This window comes from Schistocerca serialis, chromosome 11 (assembly GCF_023864345.2).
Source record: "Schistocerca serialis cubense isolate TAMUIC-IGC-003099 chromosome 11, iqSchSeri2.2, whole genome shotgun sequence".
Taxonomy (NCBI): Eukaryota; Metazoa; Arthropoda; class Insecta; order Orthoptera; family Acrididae; genus Schistocerca; species Schistocerca serialis.
Genome location: NC_064648.1, coordinates 180,783,358 through 180,797,270, shown reverse-complemented (window position 1 = coordinate 180,797,270; position 13,913 = coordinate 180,783,358). Strand labels below are relative to the sequence as shown.

The 13,913-nt window shown below is 39.7% G+C and overlaps 1 protein-coding gene across 3 annotated transcripts in view; it reads right to left on the bottom strand.

Annotated features, from left to right (window-relative positions):
- LOC126427191 (zinc finger protein 555-like) overlaps nucleotides 1-13,913 on the bottom strand; it is a 165,053-nt gene that overhangs the window by 81,858 nt on the left and 69,282 nt on the right. For all 3 annotated transcript variants that reach the window (XM_050089416.1, XM_050089415.1, XM_050089417.1), the window contains exon 3: nucleotides 5,642-5,728. In XM_050089416.1, coding sequence (XP_049945373.1) covers nucleotides 5,642-5,728 — 87 coding nt within the window. The remainder of the gene's footprint in view (nucleotides 1-5,641; nucleotides 5,729-13,913) is intronic.

The following is a 13,913-nucleotide window of genomic DNA, read 5'->3' as shown; positions in this document are numbered from 1 at the left end:
GACAGTGTGGCAGTGACAGAAAGATTGGAAAGTGGTCACTACCACACAAGTCATCATGCACACTCCATGGGACAGATGGTAATAGGCTAGGGCTGCAGATCGAAAGGATGGCTGAGTACGTGCCATGCACCAAACTGAAATGTGTGAATGCACCATTACTTAAAAGGGAAAGGTCGAGCTGTGCCAATACTTGCTCAACAATGCTGCCTCTGTCTGTTGTCACTGATCCACCACACAGAGGGTAATGGGTGTTGAAGTCGCCCGGTAATAGAAAAGGTGGTGGCAACTGGGCTATCAGCACCTGCAGGACATCACCATCTGGTGGAAGATAGAGACTGCAGACAGTAACAGCCTGAGGCGTCCACACCTAAACAGTGACAGTTTTTGTAGAGGGACAGACTCACTGTAAAGAGAGTGAAGTACGTAGATGCAGAAGCCACCAGATACCCTCTCATAAGCTGCCTGGTTCCTATAATAACCCTGATAGCCACAGAGGGTGGGGGCTCACATCGCTAGAAACCAAGTTTCTTGAAGAGCAGTGTAGAGGAAAGGGTGAAGGCTGAGAAGCTGTCGGAGCTCAGCAAGACTGTGGAAAAAACCGCTGCAGTTCCACTGGAGGATGACACTGTCCATGGCCGAGAAAGGCGTGAAGGGACCGGGGAGGCAGATTATGCCGCTGGGTCACCTGCTGCCACTGATTGAGTACCTGTGCAAGTGACATCCATTGTGTCTGAGAGTCCGTCAAGATCTAGGTCCTCAGCAGACACTACAATCTCTACCTTGCCCTCAGACACAGACAGGTTGTGGTGGGGAGGATGCCACTGCAAGTTAATTCGTCTTAGAAGTCTTCTTCTTGGACTTTTCTCTCTGCTCCTTGGGTTTCACTGGCTGGGAGCACTTCACCGATTCAGACTCCGGGACAGAGGAGGATTGCAAAGCCCTACGACCAGCTGCTTGTGGGCACTTATGCCACTGTCAGGTGTCATCCTTCCCACTTGTAAAAATCTGGGAAGGGAGGGACCCAAGGGACCCCTTGCTAGCGAGAGGAGCCGAAGAAGTTGGACACTCCTCCTGCTTAGAATCAGGGACGGACATCCACTACGGGTGAGGGGGGGGGGGGGGGGGAGGTGTTGCTCCCAAGGTAGGTGGCGCAGGAGCAACAGGGTGGGTAGTGGGGACCATGTGGAGTTGTATGGCTCGGTGAACCGACTGAAATTCGCTGAACTGATGGGGTTATCATGGTTGTCATAGTGGCGGCATATGAGGAAGTCATTTGCACTAGATGGAGTCATTCATATTTCCTCTTAGCCTAAGAATAGGTCAGTCAGTCCAGAGTCTTGTATTCCATGATTTTCTGCTCTTTCTGTAAGATCCTGCAGTCTCTCCGCAGTTGACACAGATGGGAGACTGGGCACATGGAGTATTGGGATGTGATGGGCATCCGCAATCTCGACATGTGAGGTTCGAAATACGGCCGAACTGCCAGCACTTAAAAGCACCGCAACGGAGGAGGGATATAGGGCTTGACATCACAGCAGTAGACCACCACCTTGACCTTCTCCGGTAATGTGTGCTCAAAGGCCAAAATGAAGGCACCAGTAGAAATCTGATTATCCTTCAGACGCCAATGAACGTGCCGGACGAAATGAACACCTTGGCGCTCTAAATTTGCACGCAGCTCATCATCAGACTGCAAAAGAAGGTCCCTATGTAAAATAATACCCTGGACCATACTTAAACTCTTATGAGGTGTGATGGTAACTGAAACATCCCCCAAATTGTTACAAGCAAGTAACCTTCATGACTGGGCAGAGGATGCCGTTTTTATCAATACTGACCCAGAGGGCATTTTGGACAAGCCCTCCACCTCCCCAAACTTGTCCTCTAAATTCTCTACGAAGAACTGTGGCTTTGTTGACATGAAAGACTCCCCATCAGCTCTCGTACAAACTAGGAACTGGGGCGAAAAAGTGTCAGTGCCATCCTGAGCCTTACGCTTCTCCCATGGTGTGGCCAGGGAGGGGAACGATTTGGGATCGTATTTCTGAGCATTGAATTGAGCCTGAGAATGCTTAGAGACTGCTGGCAGCTAGCCACCAGCAAGAGATGATGTACCACACTTCACTGCGGGTCATCCGCCCTGATGCCACCCACTTCGACCAAGGGCCCTCCCCACGGGCGCCACCCAGCCTCAGCAATAGCCACCTGGCAGGATGGCCATTGCCGGGAGTCCCGATGCCCCAGGGAGATGGGCATCTACTCCTTGACATACGTGGGGAGTTAATGGCGCAGGCATCAGCAGAGCTATCCCTGTGTTGTCAGGAGGCTACAACCAATAGGGTACATGGTGGCCACCCCATAACCAACTGGCTACCGTGCTTGATATTAGGTGCAAGGAAGTCCATGGCCGTCATCTCCGCAAAAAGCAACACTGCACAGTGCATGGTGGAAAACGCACCCAGGAATGTATACCTGCCGAAGAGATGGAGAACGAGCAGGATGGAAATGTGACGACGAGAAAGCTGGCTAAAAGTCTCAATGCACAATAGACACAATGCACCATTTAAGGCACCCTTCCCCAATTGGCTCTGTCTTCGGAAGAATTTGGAATTATGGAGGTCAAACCCGAGATGGGACCATCACGTATAAGTCAAAACGTTTGAGACTCCTTTTAGTCGCCTCTTATGACAGGCAGGAATACCAGAATACCACGGGCCTATTCTAACCCCTGAACCCACGGGGGGGAGGGGGGGGATGTTTCTGGGTGCCATCAATTTATTTTACCTAGTTACCACATTACTTAATCCTCATATGTCCATAAAAATCTAAAACAGTTTGTCTTTTTTTAAATATCTCATTTGCAAATGATATGTTAACTGAGATACAGTTTAAAAAGAAATTTCATACAGGGAACAATTTTTCTCACATTTGCACAACATGTGCCAAGACTAGGGTAAGAGAAGACTGATTGGGTAACAATTCTTAAGCTGCCAGCTATCTCTCAGAAATCCCATTCACAGTGCCATTCATGGTGTTCATGCAGGAGTTCCATCCTCATTAAATGGAAAAGTTCAATTTACCTACACGGCATCAGAACAGTAACCACATTAAAAATGGCATGATAGTCAGATATGTATAGCATCAGACTGGGCTCCCACAGGTCAGACATTCCATGCCACTCATAAATATTTTTTCATTTTTGTTGGCAACTAAGTGCAATGGTGTGTACTATCCAAAATAAGGTTGATGGGTAAATTCAGGCAATGGTTAATGGCTGCTAAATTAATATGTGAGAAACCAAAGCTGCAGAATGCGCATGCAATGTTTCCTCCCATATTTATTGAATATGAAATGATATTGTGGCTAGTTCTCCTTCATACAACATTCATTGTGCGAGAATAGTTTACTTCAATGATGTTTGTTTCACGACTCACTCTAAAAAATTGTAAATCATAACATAAAAAATGTATGTGCACCTACTGCACACTGATTACAAAATCAACTGTACTTTCTCTCTGTCATCTACCTCGTAACCAATGCATTGACAGCAGTTGGCAGCAGTCATCAAAAGAAAAAGAGAAAAAAAGAAGCCTTTAGTAGACTCAAACCCAAAAACTTCATAATACTTGTAAATTTACACACTGTGCCGTCATGCTACTTTGCAATCTGTGATCATTCTAAAATATTTCATCTTGTTGATACGTCTTGAATGAAAGCCACTAGAATAAACATTTTAGGCACTTTAAACCACATCAGCATTTAGTTTGTTTTCCTAAGACTTTGTCAGAGTTAGTTTGCTAGCTTTTAAGTGCAGTTCTATACGACAAGTTGTGGAGTTCCAGCAAAATTAGTATTTCCTTGTATCCTTCATAATGTTGTAGAATTGGTGCAAGATAATACATTTAACCACATTGTCAATGTGCTGGTGTACACCTTCGCCAGCACACTAGTCAATACTAGGAACAACATGTCTTGTGCACATTCTGTGACTGCAGTCTTTTGAAAAATAACTACAGGTTCTAAAAATAATTCAAGTAAGGTTGTGCCCTCATCTCACCCTAGTGTGGGCCATGCCATTTCAACCATTTGAAACACTACAAGTGCTTCTGTAACTTTCTCTTAATCATGCCACATACGAATGGTTAGGCTCACCACACCTGACAAAATCTAGCATGCACCCCACTGCATACAATGGACAGGAAATCCCAGTAGTTAGACAGTGTAGTTTGCCTGTCATTTACAAATCTCACAATAGGATAGTGAAATTTACTGTACTGCAATCAGGAGGCAGTGAAAATATTTTTGACTTGCATTCGTTTGACTTGTTTGGTGCCGCATGAGGTAGCTGTGCGATCTGAGGCACCATAGCCACCAAGGTTTGCACACCTCTACTTCCAGCTTCTTGCCTCCCTTCCCCATCCCCTATTGTCACTCGCATCTCCAACACATGAAGATGGTGCAGCATTTCGTGGGGAGGAATGTGTTGACGTGCGCATCTGCCAGCACACCGGTCAGTACTAGGAAACATTGTTGAGCAGGTGCTAAACAAGGCACACCTATTACAAGAGAAATCAAGACTTGCACCCAGACTATAAGCCAATAATGCCCCCTGGGCAGTGTGCATATAGGTCGCAGCCTCCGACTGAGCTGTCTCAATCTCTGTATCTCAGTATGTCACATTGGGACTTGGTTCATATTGCACCTCAATACATCACACTGTGTCTAGTCTTCTTCCACAGTGATCCTAATCACCTCGCATCTTAGATGTGAGGGAACGCTAGTCATTGTATATAGTTGTGATAAGGACATGGACAAGATTCAAGAATTAGTACATGTTATTTGGTTGCTGTTAACCACAGAACTTCAGACTGGACATCATTGAAGTTAAGTACTCAATTGATTCCTGTAATAAAGTGTATTTTAACGATGTGTGCTTTCTGTGTTGTTGTAAGAGGACACTGGCCACCCACCTATCATACCATCCTCTCCTCATCAAGCTAGGAACCACAAAACATTACAAGAGGGCACAGCCACAACAGCGAAGGCATATATATTGTGCATACTTCGCTTCTTTTTGTTCGAGGTAGGTATTTATCAATTGCACTCGTCTCAGCACTTCACCCCTCCTGCCCTAATTTCCACACCACAGACATTGCTCATTTAACACAAGCTTTACACATCCTGGTGCCTTTTCCATTTGCACTGTCACTGCTCCCTCCTACTCATTGAAAATAATATTTTGATGATCAGGAAATTTACACTGGCTTGAGGAGATGGTTGAAACTTTACAACTAGCCTCATAGTCAGTGAACAGTAACATAACTGTGTAAACTACATAGTACGATAGTTGTCATTGCTATTCCTGACCTTGCGTAACAGAGAACAGTCTGTGTGTAAGAGAGCTGTAAACGAACAGCCCAAAAAGAACTAGAGGCAACCCCTGAGGCCCAATATCAATTGTAACAATGATACCAAGTAAGCTGAATCTCCTCATTATCTTAAACTTATTTTTGTCTTAATTTGTTGGTGTTTCCATAATGCTAATAAGTGCTACATATGTTCAAACACACACTGCAGCTAGGCACAAAAAAATAAACAAACTTGGGAGGACGGTGTGTGACCATATCACCAGTTCACTCACCACATCTTCCCTCGGCACCAGCGAGGGTGGTGGGCAGCAATCACTTTCTGCTTCCAGTATGGCATCCAGCACTGCCTTTGTGGAATCCTGACAAAAGACACAAAAATTAGATGACTGTAGCATGTTTGGCTGAGACAAAGTACAAAGCAGATACACCTCGATGCGTTCAAAAGTTGTGGATGCAGAGGCGCCACCCAACAACAAACTGGCAAACTCTGGCAATCAATTTTTGTAAAACATACAGGGAAAAATACATCTGTCTTCATTCAAAAATTGTGTTTTTAAATTGAAAAGCAAGATTGTTTAGAGCTTTGAGAGTCCATCTTCAAATCCTTAACATAATTTTGTCTCTTTGGGCCCCACTGGTCATATTACATTAATACAGTTTTATCTTATGAGAAATACGATGGCTATCCACAAAGTGCATTACGTTTTGGAATTAAAAATAAATAAAGTATTGGAAATTTTTTTTATTATATACAGATGAAAGCCACACTTAAATACTACTTTTCTACATTGTTGCCATTTAAATTAAGGTACTTATCGTAGCAATGGACGAGCTTGGAAATTCATTCATCGTAAAATTCGGCCGCCTGCACCTTCAACCACGTGGTTAATCAGTAACCTGGTAGAAATACGATTTTTTTTTATTTCCTGGAAAGAGGCACTACAATAAACTCTCAAAGGTATTGCCAAACTCTGCACAACCTCAGAAGAGCAATACGAAACAAGCGCAGGGGAAAGTTGGGCTCAAAGATCTTGCTGATTCACGACAACGCTCGGGCCCACACGGGAAATGCCACTCATGAAGTTCTCGAATCTTTTAAGTGGGAGTTGTTTCCTCATGCGCCGTACAGTCCCGACCTGGCACCGAGCGACTTCCACTTATTCCTAACAATGAAGAAGTGGTTGGCTATGCAGTGTTTTGATGACGATGCACAGCTTCAAGAAAAGGTAACCATGTGGTTGAAGGCGCAGGCGGCCAAATTTTACAACGAAGGAATTTCCAAGCTCGTCTATCGCTACGATAAGTGCCTTAATTTAAATGGCAACTATGTAGAAAAGTAGTACTGAAGTGTGGCTTCAATCTGTATATAATAAAAAAAAATTCCAATACTTTATTTATTTTTAATTCCAAAACATAATGTACTTTGTGGATAGCCCTCGTAATTGTAATTCACAAGAGGACCTCGTGGATGGTCCTCATAAATACTCTGCTCTCAAGATTTGAAGGTGAGTGCCCAGATGTCAATTTGGTTTGATTCTCAAAAGCATAAATATTTTTATTTATAAATTATTCAATTATTATCAATGTTAATTAAAAATGTTGAACCAAAACTTGTTATGAAAATAACACAACATTTTTAATTACTGCATAAAATTGTGAAAAATTAAACGGAAGATACTCATGTGCCTAATTTTTCTTTTGATGGTAAAGCATTTCAGATACCCGTACAAAATTTTAACTTAGTTTCATGTGATTAGTAATTTTACATAAAAGCATTATTTTCATTTGTGTGTTCATTCCATTCTACAGGATCTGACATACTGATAGATATTTAAAATCTATCAAATGCCTTGCCTTGTCATACTATATGCCACTGATTGCACTACAAGAAATTACCTGAAATCATTGCCATTTACCATTTATCTGCCAACACATGAGGCATGCAAAAACTTTGTTTCCTCTGGTAAAGCTTACACCGACTCTTTCAGGCTCTATCAAACTGGCATGTGCAGTACAAATATTTGGGGGAGCTACACAGCTGCTCACTCCAGATGAGTTGTAACCAAGACAATACAGATGTGTGCACAACTTGTTATCCCTGAGGAACTCTACAAATTTAGTGAGAACAGCGATGCCATTTACAGATCTCAACTACACATTGAATGGCTACTTCTATTTCTATCCAATATTGTGGCAAAAATGTCTAGTGTGTTGGACACTATAATTAAGGAATCTAACAAAATAAAGATGCATGAAAACTTAATAAATAAAGATGGAGGTTTCAATTTAAACAAGGTGTGGGTCTGGCATTAGTTTATTAATATCTTGCCAGACATCACAGTCATGTGATGGAAAACACTGAGAGAATGTGTGTGTTTTGTGGAATAGCAGTGTAGACTCAAAAAACAAAAGATGACCAAAGGTCATAATGAGTGCTATGAGTCAAACTCACAACCAGCTGTAAATAACTATGTGAAGCCAACAATAGTTCACAATCTGGTTGGACCCAGGCAGCTAGTACACACAATAGCACAACTTGCATCCCCTGGTGAAGAAGAGATGGTCAGTCATTGAAATATCGAGCAAAAAAACTGGTATTGACCAACTTGGCTGAACAGCGCGAAATGCATCATTAATAAGAAAAACATCTGTATTCTTTTTAACATGAAACCAACATGAATCAATCATAAATTTTATGTCAAATACTTCCATAGAAGGTTTCAAACAGAAACTGAACCAAATCTGCTGCACTGTAATGTAAAAACTGTAAAGATTTAGTGATAAAATATGGCAGAGTAACTCATTTCAACTCCTGCTGTACATACGTAAATCTGGAAAGCACGTAAAATTTCATGGTTGATTCATTCAAGTCTGTAAAGTCCTATCTGTAAAAACTGACTTTAACGGCTTTTGCTCCACTTTCATCCTAATCCCTTCATATAATAAAGGTATTACACAGAATTAACACTGTACCAAACACAAGTGAAATTCTTTTCAATACAGAACATGTGTGTGTTCCACACTCATTTATTAACAGTTGAATGTTGCATCATTATCTTGTGTGTATGACTCTCACCTTCATCAGTAATTCAATTCTACTTAGCTTGTTTCCTACCAGAACCAGGCAAATATTTTGAGGTACTATAAATAATCTCTTATTCAAATACCATCCTGATAAAAGTTACTGTTATTTTCAAACTGTGTTCACAGCAAAATTCTTAACAGAGCAAAATCTACTGTCAGACTGTTCCTGCCATGTCCAACTGTTGAAAGAACTGTCTATAAGATGTTCTAGAGTGGATAGCTTCTGTGCAAAGAAAACTTTTTTCATCAGTGACAAGTAGCCCCAGAATATTATGCATTATGAGATAAGCAAATGAAAGTAGGAAAAGGTCAAATTTCTGAAATTTTCATCTCCAAAACCTGCTATTATCCCTACTACAAAAGTTGCAAATGTAAGACATTTAAAAGACCTGTAACATGTAACTTCAAGCTCACATTCTTATCAATATAAAACAATGAAGGAGCTTTGTTTATTATACTTGCACTGACACCAAAAAGAATTATTACTGCTTCTTTAATAAATAATGTTATTGACTTATAACAAGAACAAAAATGGAGCAACTATTGATTCTTGTGGTACATCTGTAGTGATTATTCCCTATTCGGAAGAAGCTGTTTCCTTGTGCACAATTCATGGATTTCTTAATGTGAAACACTGTATCCTTTCATAACAATAATATAATCAATTATTAATAATATAATCAATATAATACAATCAGTCTTTCCTTTTCATACCGTCCAGTTCTTCCACCAGAAGAAGGAGCCACTGGCTCTGAAAGCTTGTGAAAGTTAAATCCTTGTGTGTGTGTGTGTGTGTGTGTGTGTGTGTGTGTGTGTGTGTGTGTGTGTTCACCTACCACTGCTTGGTGAGTAGATTTTTTTAAATTATACTTTCTGTATCCTTTTAGTCAGACATATCTAAAACATGTTACCATCAAGATCTCTGCTACCACAATATTCAAGCTTCTCTAGTGGAATACTGTATTTACTTATTTTGCATTTTTTGCCTCTCTATTGTGCTATGGAATTATCTTCCACCTACAGTAAATTAAGTCTTTTTTGCCAGAAGTGAGCAGTAAGAATACTGTATAAAGGAAATTACTGCACATCTTGAGAAACATTTTCGAGGATCTTTAGTTTCTTATAATCATTTCCCATACATTTACTCCCTAATTGTTTCTGCTGCAAAAATCTGTGTTGGCTGAATTGCTATCTACACAATCACAACACAAGACAAAAATAGTTTTCATGTAAATTTTCTACAGTTCACAGCGGAGTCTGGTGCAAGAGCACACAACAAGGTCCTGAGTAATGAAGTAATAGACTGGAAATCCCATCCGGTTAAAATGAAATTACAAATGTACCACATAAGGTACTCTTTCCTCAAATTATATAACTGGATTCAGGGGTTGAAATGCTAGCAACATGGCAAGTGTGTTATTTATAAAGGCAAGTATTAATGTACTGTAACAGGGCTTAGTATTTACACAGATGTAGGTAATTATTTTTTTTAAATACCAATGTAATAAAGTAAATATTGAGTTATTAATAGCAGATAAACAGCATCTACACATTGAAACTGAGAAGACAGCAGTATTTTTTTATATTTTTTATTTTTATTTTTTTTTTTTTTTTTTTTTTTTTTTTTATAAGTGGCAGGTTTCTTTCTAATGTACTCAAATTCACATGGCACAGATGTGAATTCATTATGAAATGGAAGGCAATTTATAGGAAAGGAAGAAGAAGTAGATGATGAGATGGGATATATAACATGCTGCAAGAATAATTTGATGAGTACTGGAAAACCTAGTCACAACAAGGCCCCTAGAGTAGATGGTAGTCCCTCAAAATTATTGAGATCATTGGGAGAGCCAGTCATCAGAGAACCATTCTAGTCTGCAAGATATATGAAACATGTGAAACGTCCAGGGCACTCAAGAACAATGTAATATTTGCTGTTCCATAGACGACAGGTGCTGACATGTGTGAACATTACTAAACTATAAGTTTCATAATTCATGGTTGCAATGTACAGACTGGAATTATTTACAGCAGACTGAAGAAACTGCTAGAAGGTTGTAGAAGCCAGTAGAAGCAGACCCATTTTTAAGCTCAGTCTGGGCTCAGATGTGGCAACGTTGAACCTACGCTCTATCTTAAAAGACAGGTCAAAGTGAACCTAAATTTATAGAATTTTTTAAATTTATAGACAGAATTTGACAACATCGACTGGAATCTGCACTTTAAAAATTCTAAAAATAGAGATAGGACATGGAGAACGATAAGTAATGTAAAACATGCACAGAAACCAGAATGCAGTTATGAGTCCAAAGACATGAAAAAGAAGTTGTAATTGAGAAGGAAATGAGACAACATAATAGACTGGCTATAGCAAGAAACTTATTTCTGAAAAGGGGAAATATTAACATCAAATATAAATTTTTAAGTGTTAGCAAGTTATTACTCAAACTACTTGTAGGGAGTGTAGCCTTGTATGAAAGTGAAACATGAATTATGAGTAGTTCAGACAAAAAGAGAACAGAATTGGAAGCTTTTGAAGTGTGGTTCTACAGAAGAACTTTGAAAATGATACAAGTAGATTGAATAACTGATCAAGATGTTATAAGTTTGGTAATGGAGGGAACTGTACAGAGTAAAAATTGCAGAGGGAGACCAAGTGATAAATACAGTAAGCAGCTTCAGATGGATCTAGGTTGCAGTGGTTATGCAAAGCTTGAGAGGCTTGCACAGGATAGATTAGCAAGAACAACAGCATAAAATCAGTCTATGGACTGAAGAACATAGCACAACAAGAATGAATAGCAATAAGCAATATAGTGATAGTTTTTTGTTGAGATGGTGTACTGACTGAGCATCTATGAGTTGCTTCTCCATTGTTAATGTATAGCTTGACATCTTCAATATCCCTGTATGTTTTCAGGGTGTATATGTGTACAAGGAAAAAAAAAAATCCCATATCTTTCCCAGATGGCCCGTTAAAAACATCCTTTTCCCTGGGTGAATATACACTTTTTCTGTTTTAGATGACATAATACTTTCTCTTGGAACCATAAAACTTATCAACCCCAACCCTTTGAATGGTTATGGTTTTACACACTGGCGTAGAACTTCCTGGTACTTCAGAAAATGAATCCACCCCCTCCTCTAAAAAAAAAAAAAAAAAAAAAAAAAAAAAAAAAAAAAAAAAAAAAAAAAAAAAAAACATGCATTTTGGAAATATCTTTTATGTGCAGCAGCAGGTATGCTTCATATTTTTGTGTTATGAAAGTATATATTTGAATCTCCCCAAACACAGCATGTTAGTCTCCAAAGCATTGAAATCAAGATTGCGATGTGCTTTAGTAAGCCAATCATATCTGATGTCATGTGACCTCACAGCCGACGATAGCAGGTATTCAAAGCATAGGACATGTGACGTAGTCCGCCAATAGCAACTAACATCATTGTTCAGTAGTGCGAACACATAAATATGAAAGGTAATGGTTTAAAATAATATGCCAAGTGTAGCTGCAAGAAAAGCTATGGTTTCACATATAATATTGGTCTTTTCTGCACATTACACTTTAATATACGTTGCACAAATGTGCCAGTAAAATTTTAAATAATAAATAAACGTCTGGGCTCAAAATTCTTCTAAGTGGTTGGCCCTCAGAGTGTTAAGCATCAAATGAGAACCAAATGCTCTGTGATTTAAGAAATTCAAAAAACATTCGCACACATAACATAATTACTCTTACTTTTACTTTGAAAGTGACACTTTTCAACCACATTCACAATACTTTCCTGCAACCTGTTTGAATTCATTTCAGCAGTTGTCAGAGAGCACCACGAAATGGTGTAACTGTGCGTGCACATCTACAATGTGTAGGAAGCCCACATGTTCATATTTATATAGCATTAAGAGATCTAACATTACGTTGTAAACAAAAAAGAACATCAGAGGATATTCCAAGAGAATCAGAATTTCGTAAACCAGACTAATATGCATAATTGGGATGAAAGTGCACCTGCATATGTGCAGATTCACAAAGGAGTAGGTCCCAACCTGATATTAAGCTTTTCAGGCTGCAAATTTTTTTGGAGTACCAGTACTGTATTACCTCATGTTTGGTTCTTTATTATGGAATAACACCATACATGCCAGAAGATGAAAACAAGCACCTGTAATTCAGCAAACAGTTCACACTAGCCAATACTGTGGAATGAAACACTTTGTTTCAAATAAATTGACTGCCTCTGTGGAAAACATTAATAAAAGTTAAATTTCTTAAAAAAAAAATCAGGAAAAATATCTTCAGTGTCCTGCAAGGCAACTAATGCTTGACTGCCAAAAACCTGGCAAAAAATAAAATCAGGAAACTAAAACTAATAACATATTTTAGCTTTTCATATGCATGTAGAGGTATTTTATTTTACTTGCTAGCTCTCAGCCACAGAAATTCATTTTGTTTTCACCTGATGTGAGAGTTTAAATGGAGAAGAGACAGCAAAATCACGAAACCTAGAGACAGGTCACGTGGAGACTACTGCCCTCTCCACTGCTACTTAGACTGCTCTGTAGATGTGTGAATCTGGCAGCTTCGGCCCACCATAAGAAATTTTCCAGCTAGTGTCTGGTTGTATTGTTAAGACTGCTGATACAGCTGTATTTCAAGTAGCTGTAAGCAGGAGCAGGTACTACCCATAAGCGATTCAATTGTATATGCGCAAAAGCTCACTGTCAACTGCTCAAACAAACATAACATAAATCAATGTGATGTCATGGTCATCAGCAGCAGTTTTTTGTTATGGAATATTGCATAGTCTTTGTCCTAAAGCCTCTGACACATTTTGGTATTGGCAGAAGCTTGTGTGTGCACTCTGTTTTGTCATTGGAAAGGGCCCATTTCATTTGCAACTTAAGTTTATTTTGGTTTTATTTCCTTTGTTTATGTTGTATTGCTGCAGCATTATTCTGCAGTAGTGGGCTGAAGTTTTGGTTTGGGGGGCATTAAAGGGACCAGACTGCTATGGTCATCGGTCCCTTTTTCCAAAGACAAAGAACACCCACAGAGAATAAAAACGAGGAACAGAAGAGATCACAGACGATACAGAACAAGAGAAACTGAGACAAAGACAAGACAAAACGAACTAAAACCACACAGAGTGTGACGGTGGTTGGCCGACCATAGAAATAAAAAAGGAAAAGCCAACCACTTAGAAACACATTAAAAAAAAATCAGTTGAAAATCATAGGCCAAAGGCCAGAATCAACACAAAACAATAAAATAAAACAGAAACACTCAGATTAAATGATAAAATCCCCCTGCCCGAATAAAACGTAAAACTAAGTCAGCCATAGTGGAGTCGTCTCTTAAAAGGGCAGGGAGCGTATCAGGCAGCGCAAATGTCTGCCTGACCACAGCTAAAAGGGGGCAGGCCAACAGAATGTGGGCCACTGTCAAAGCTGCCCCACAGCGA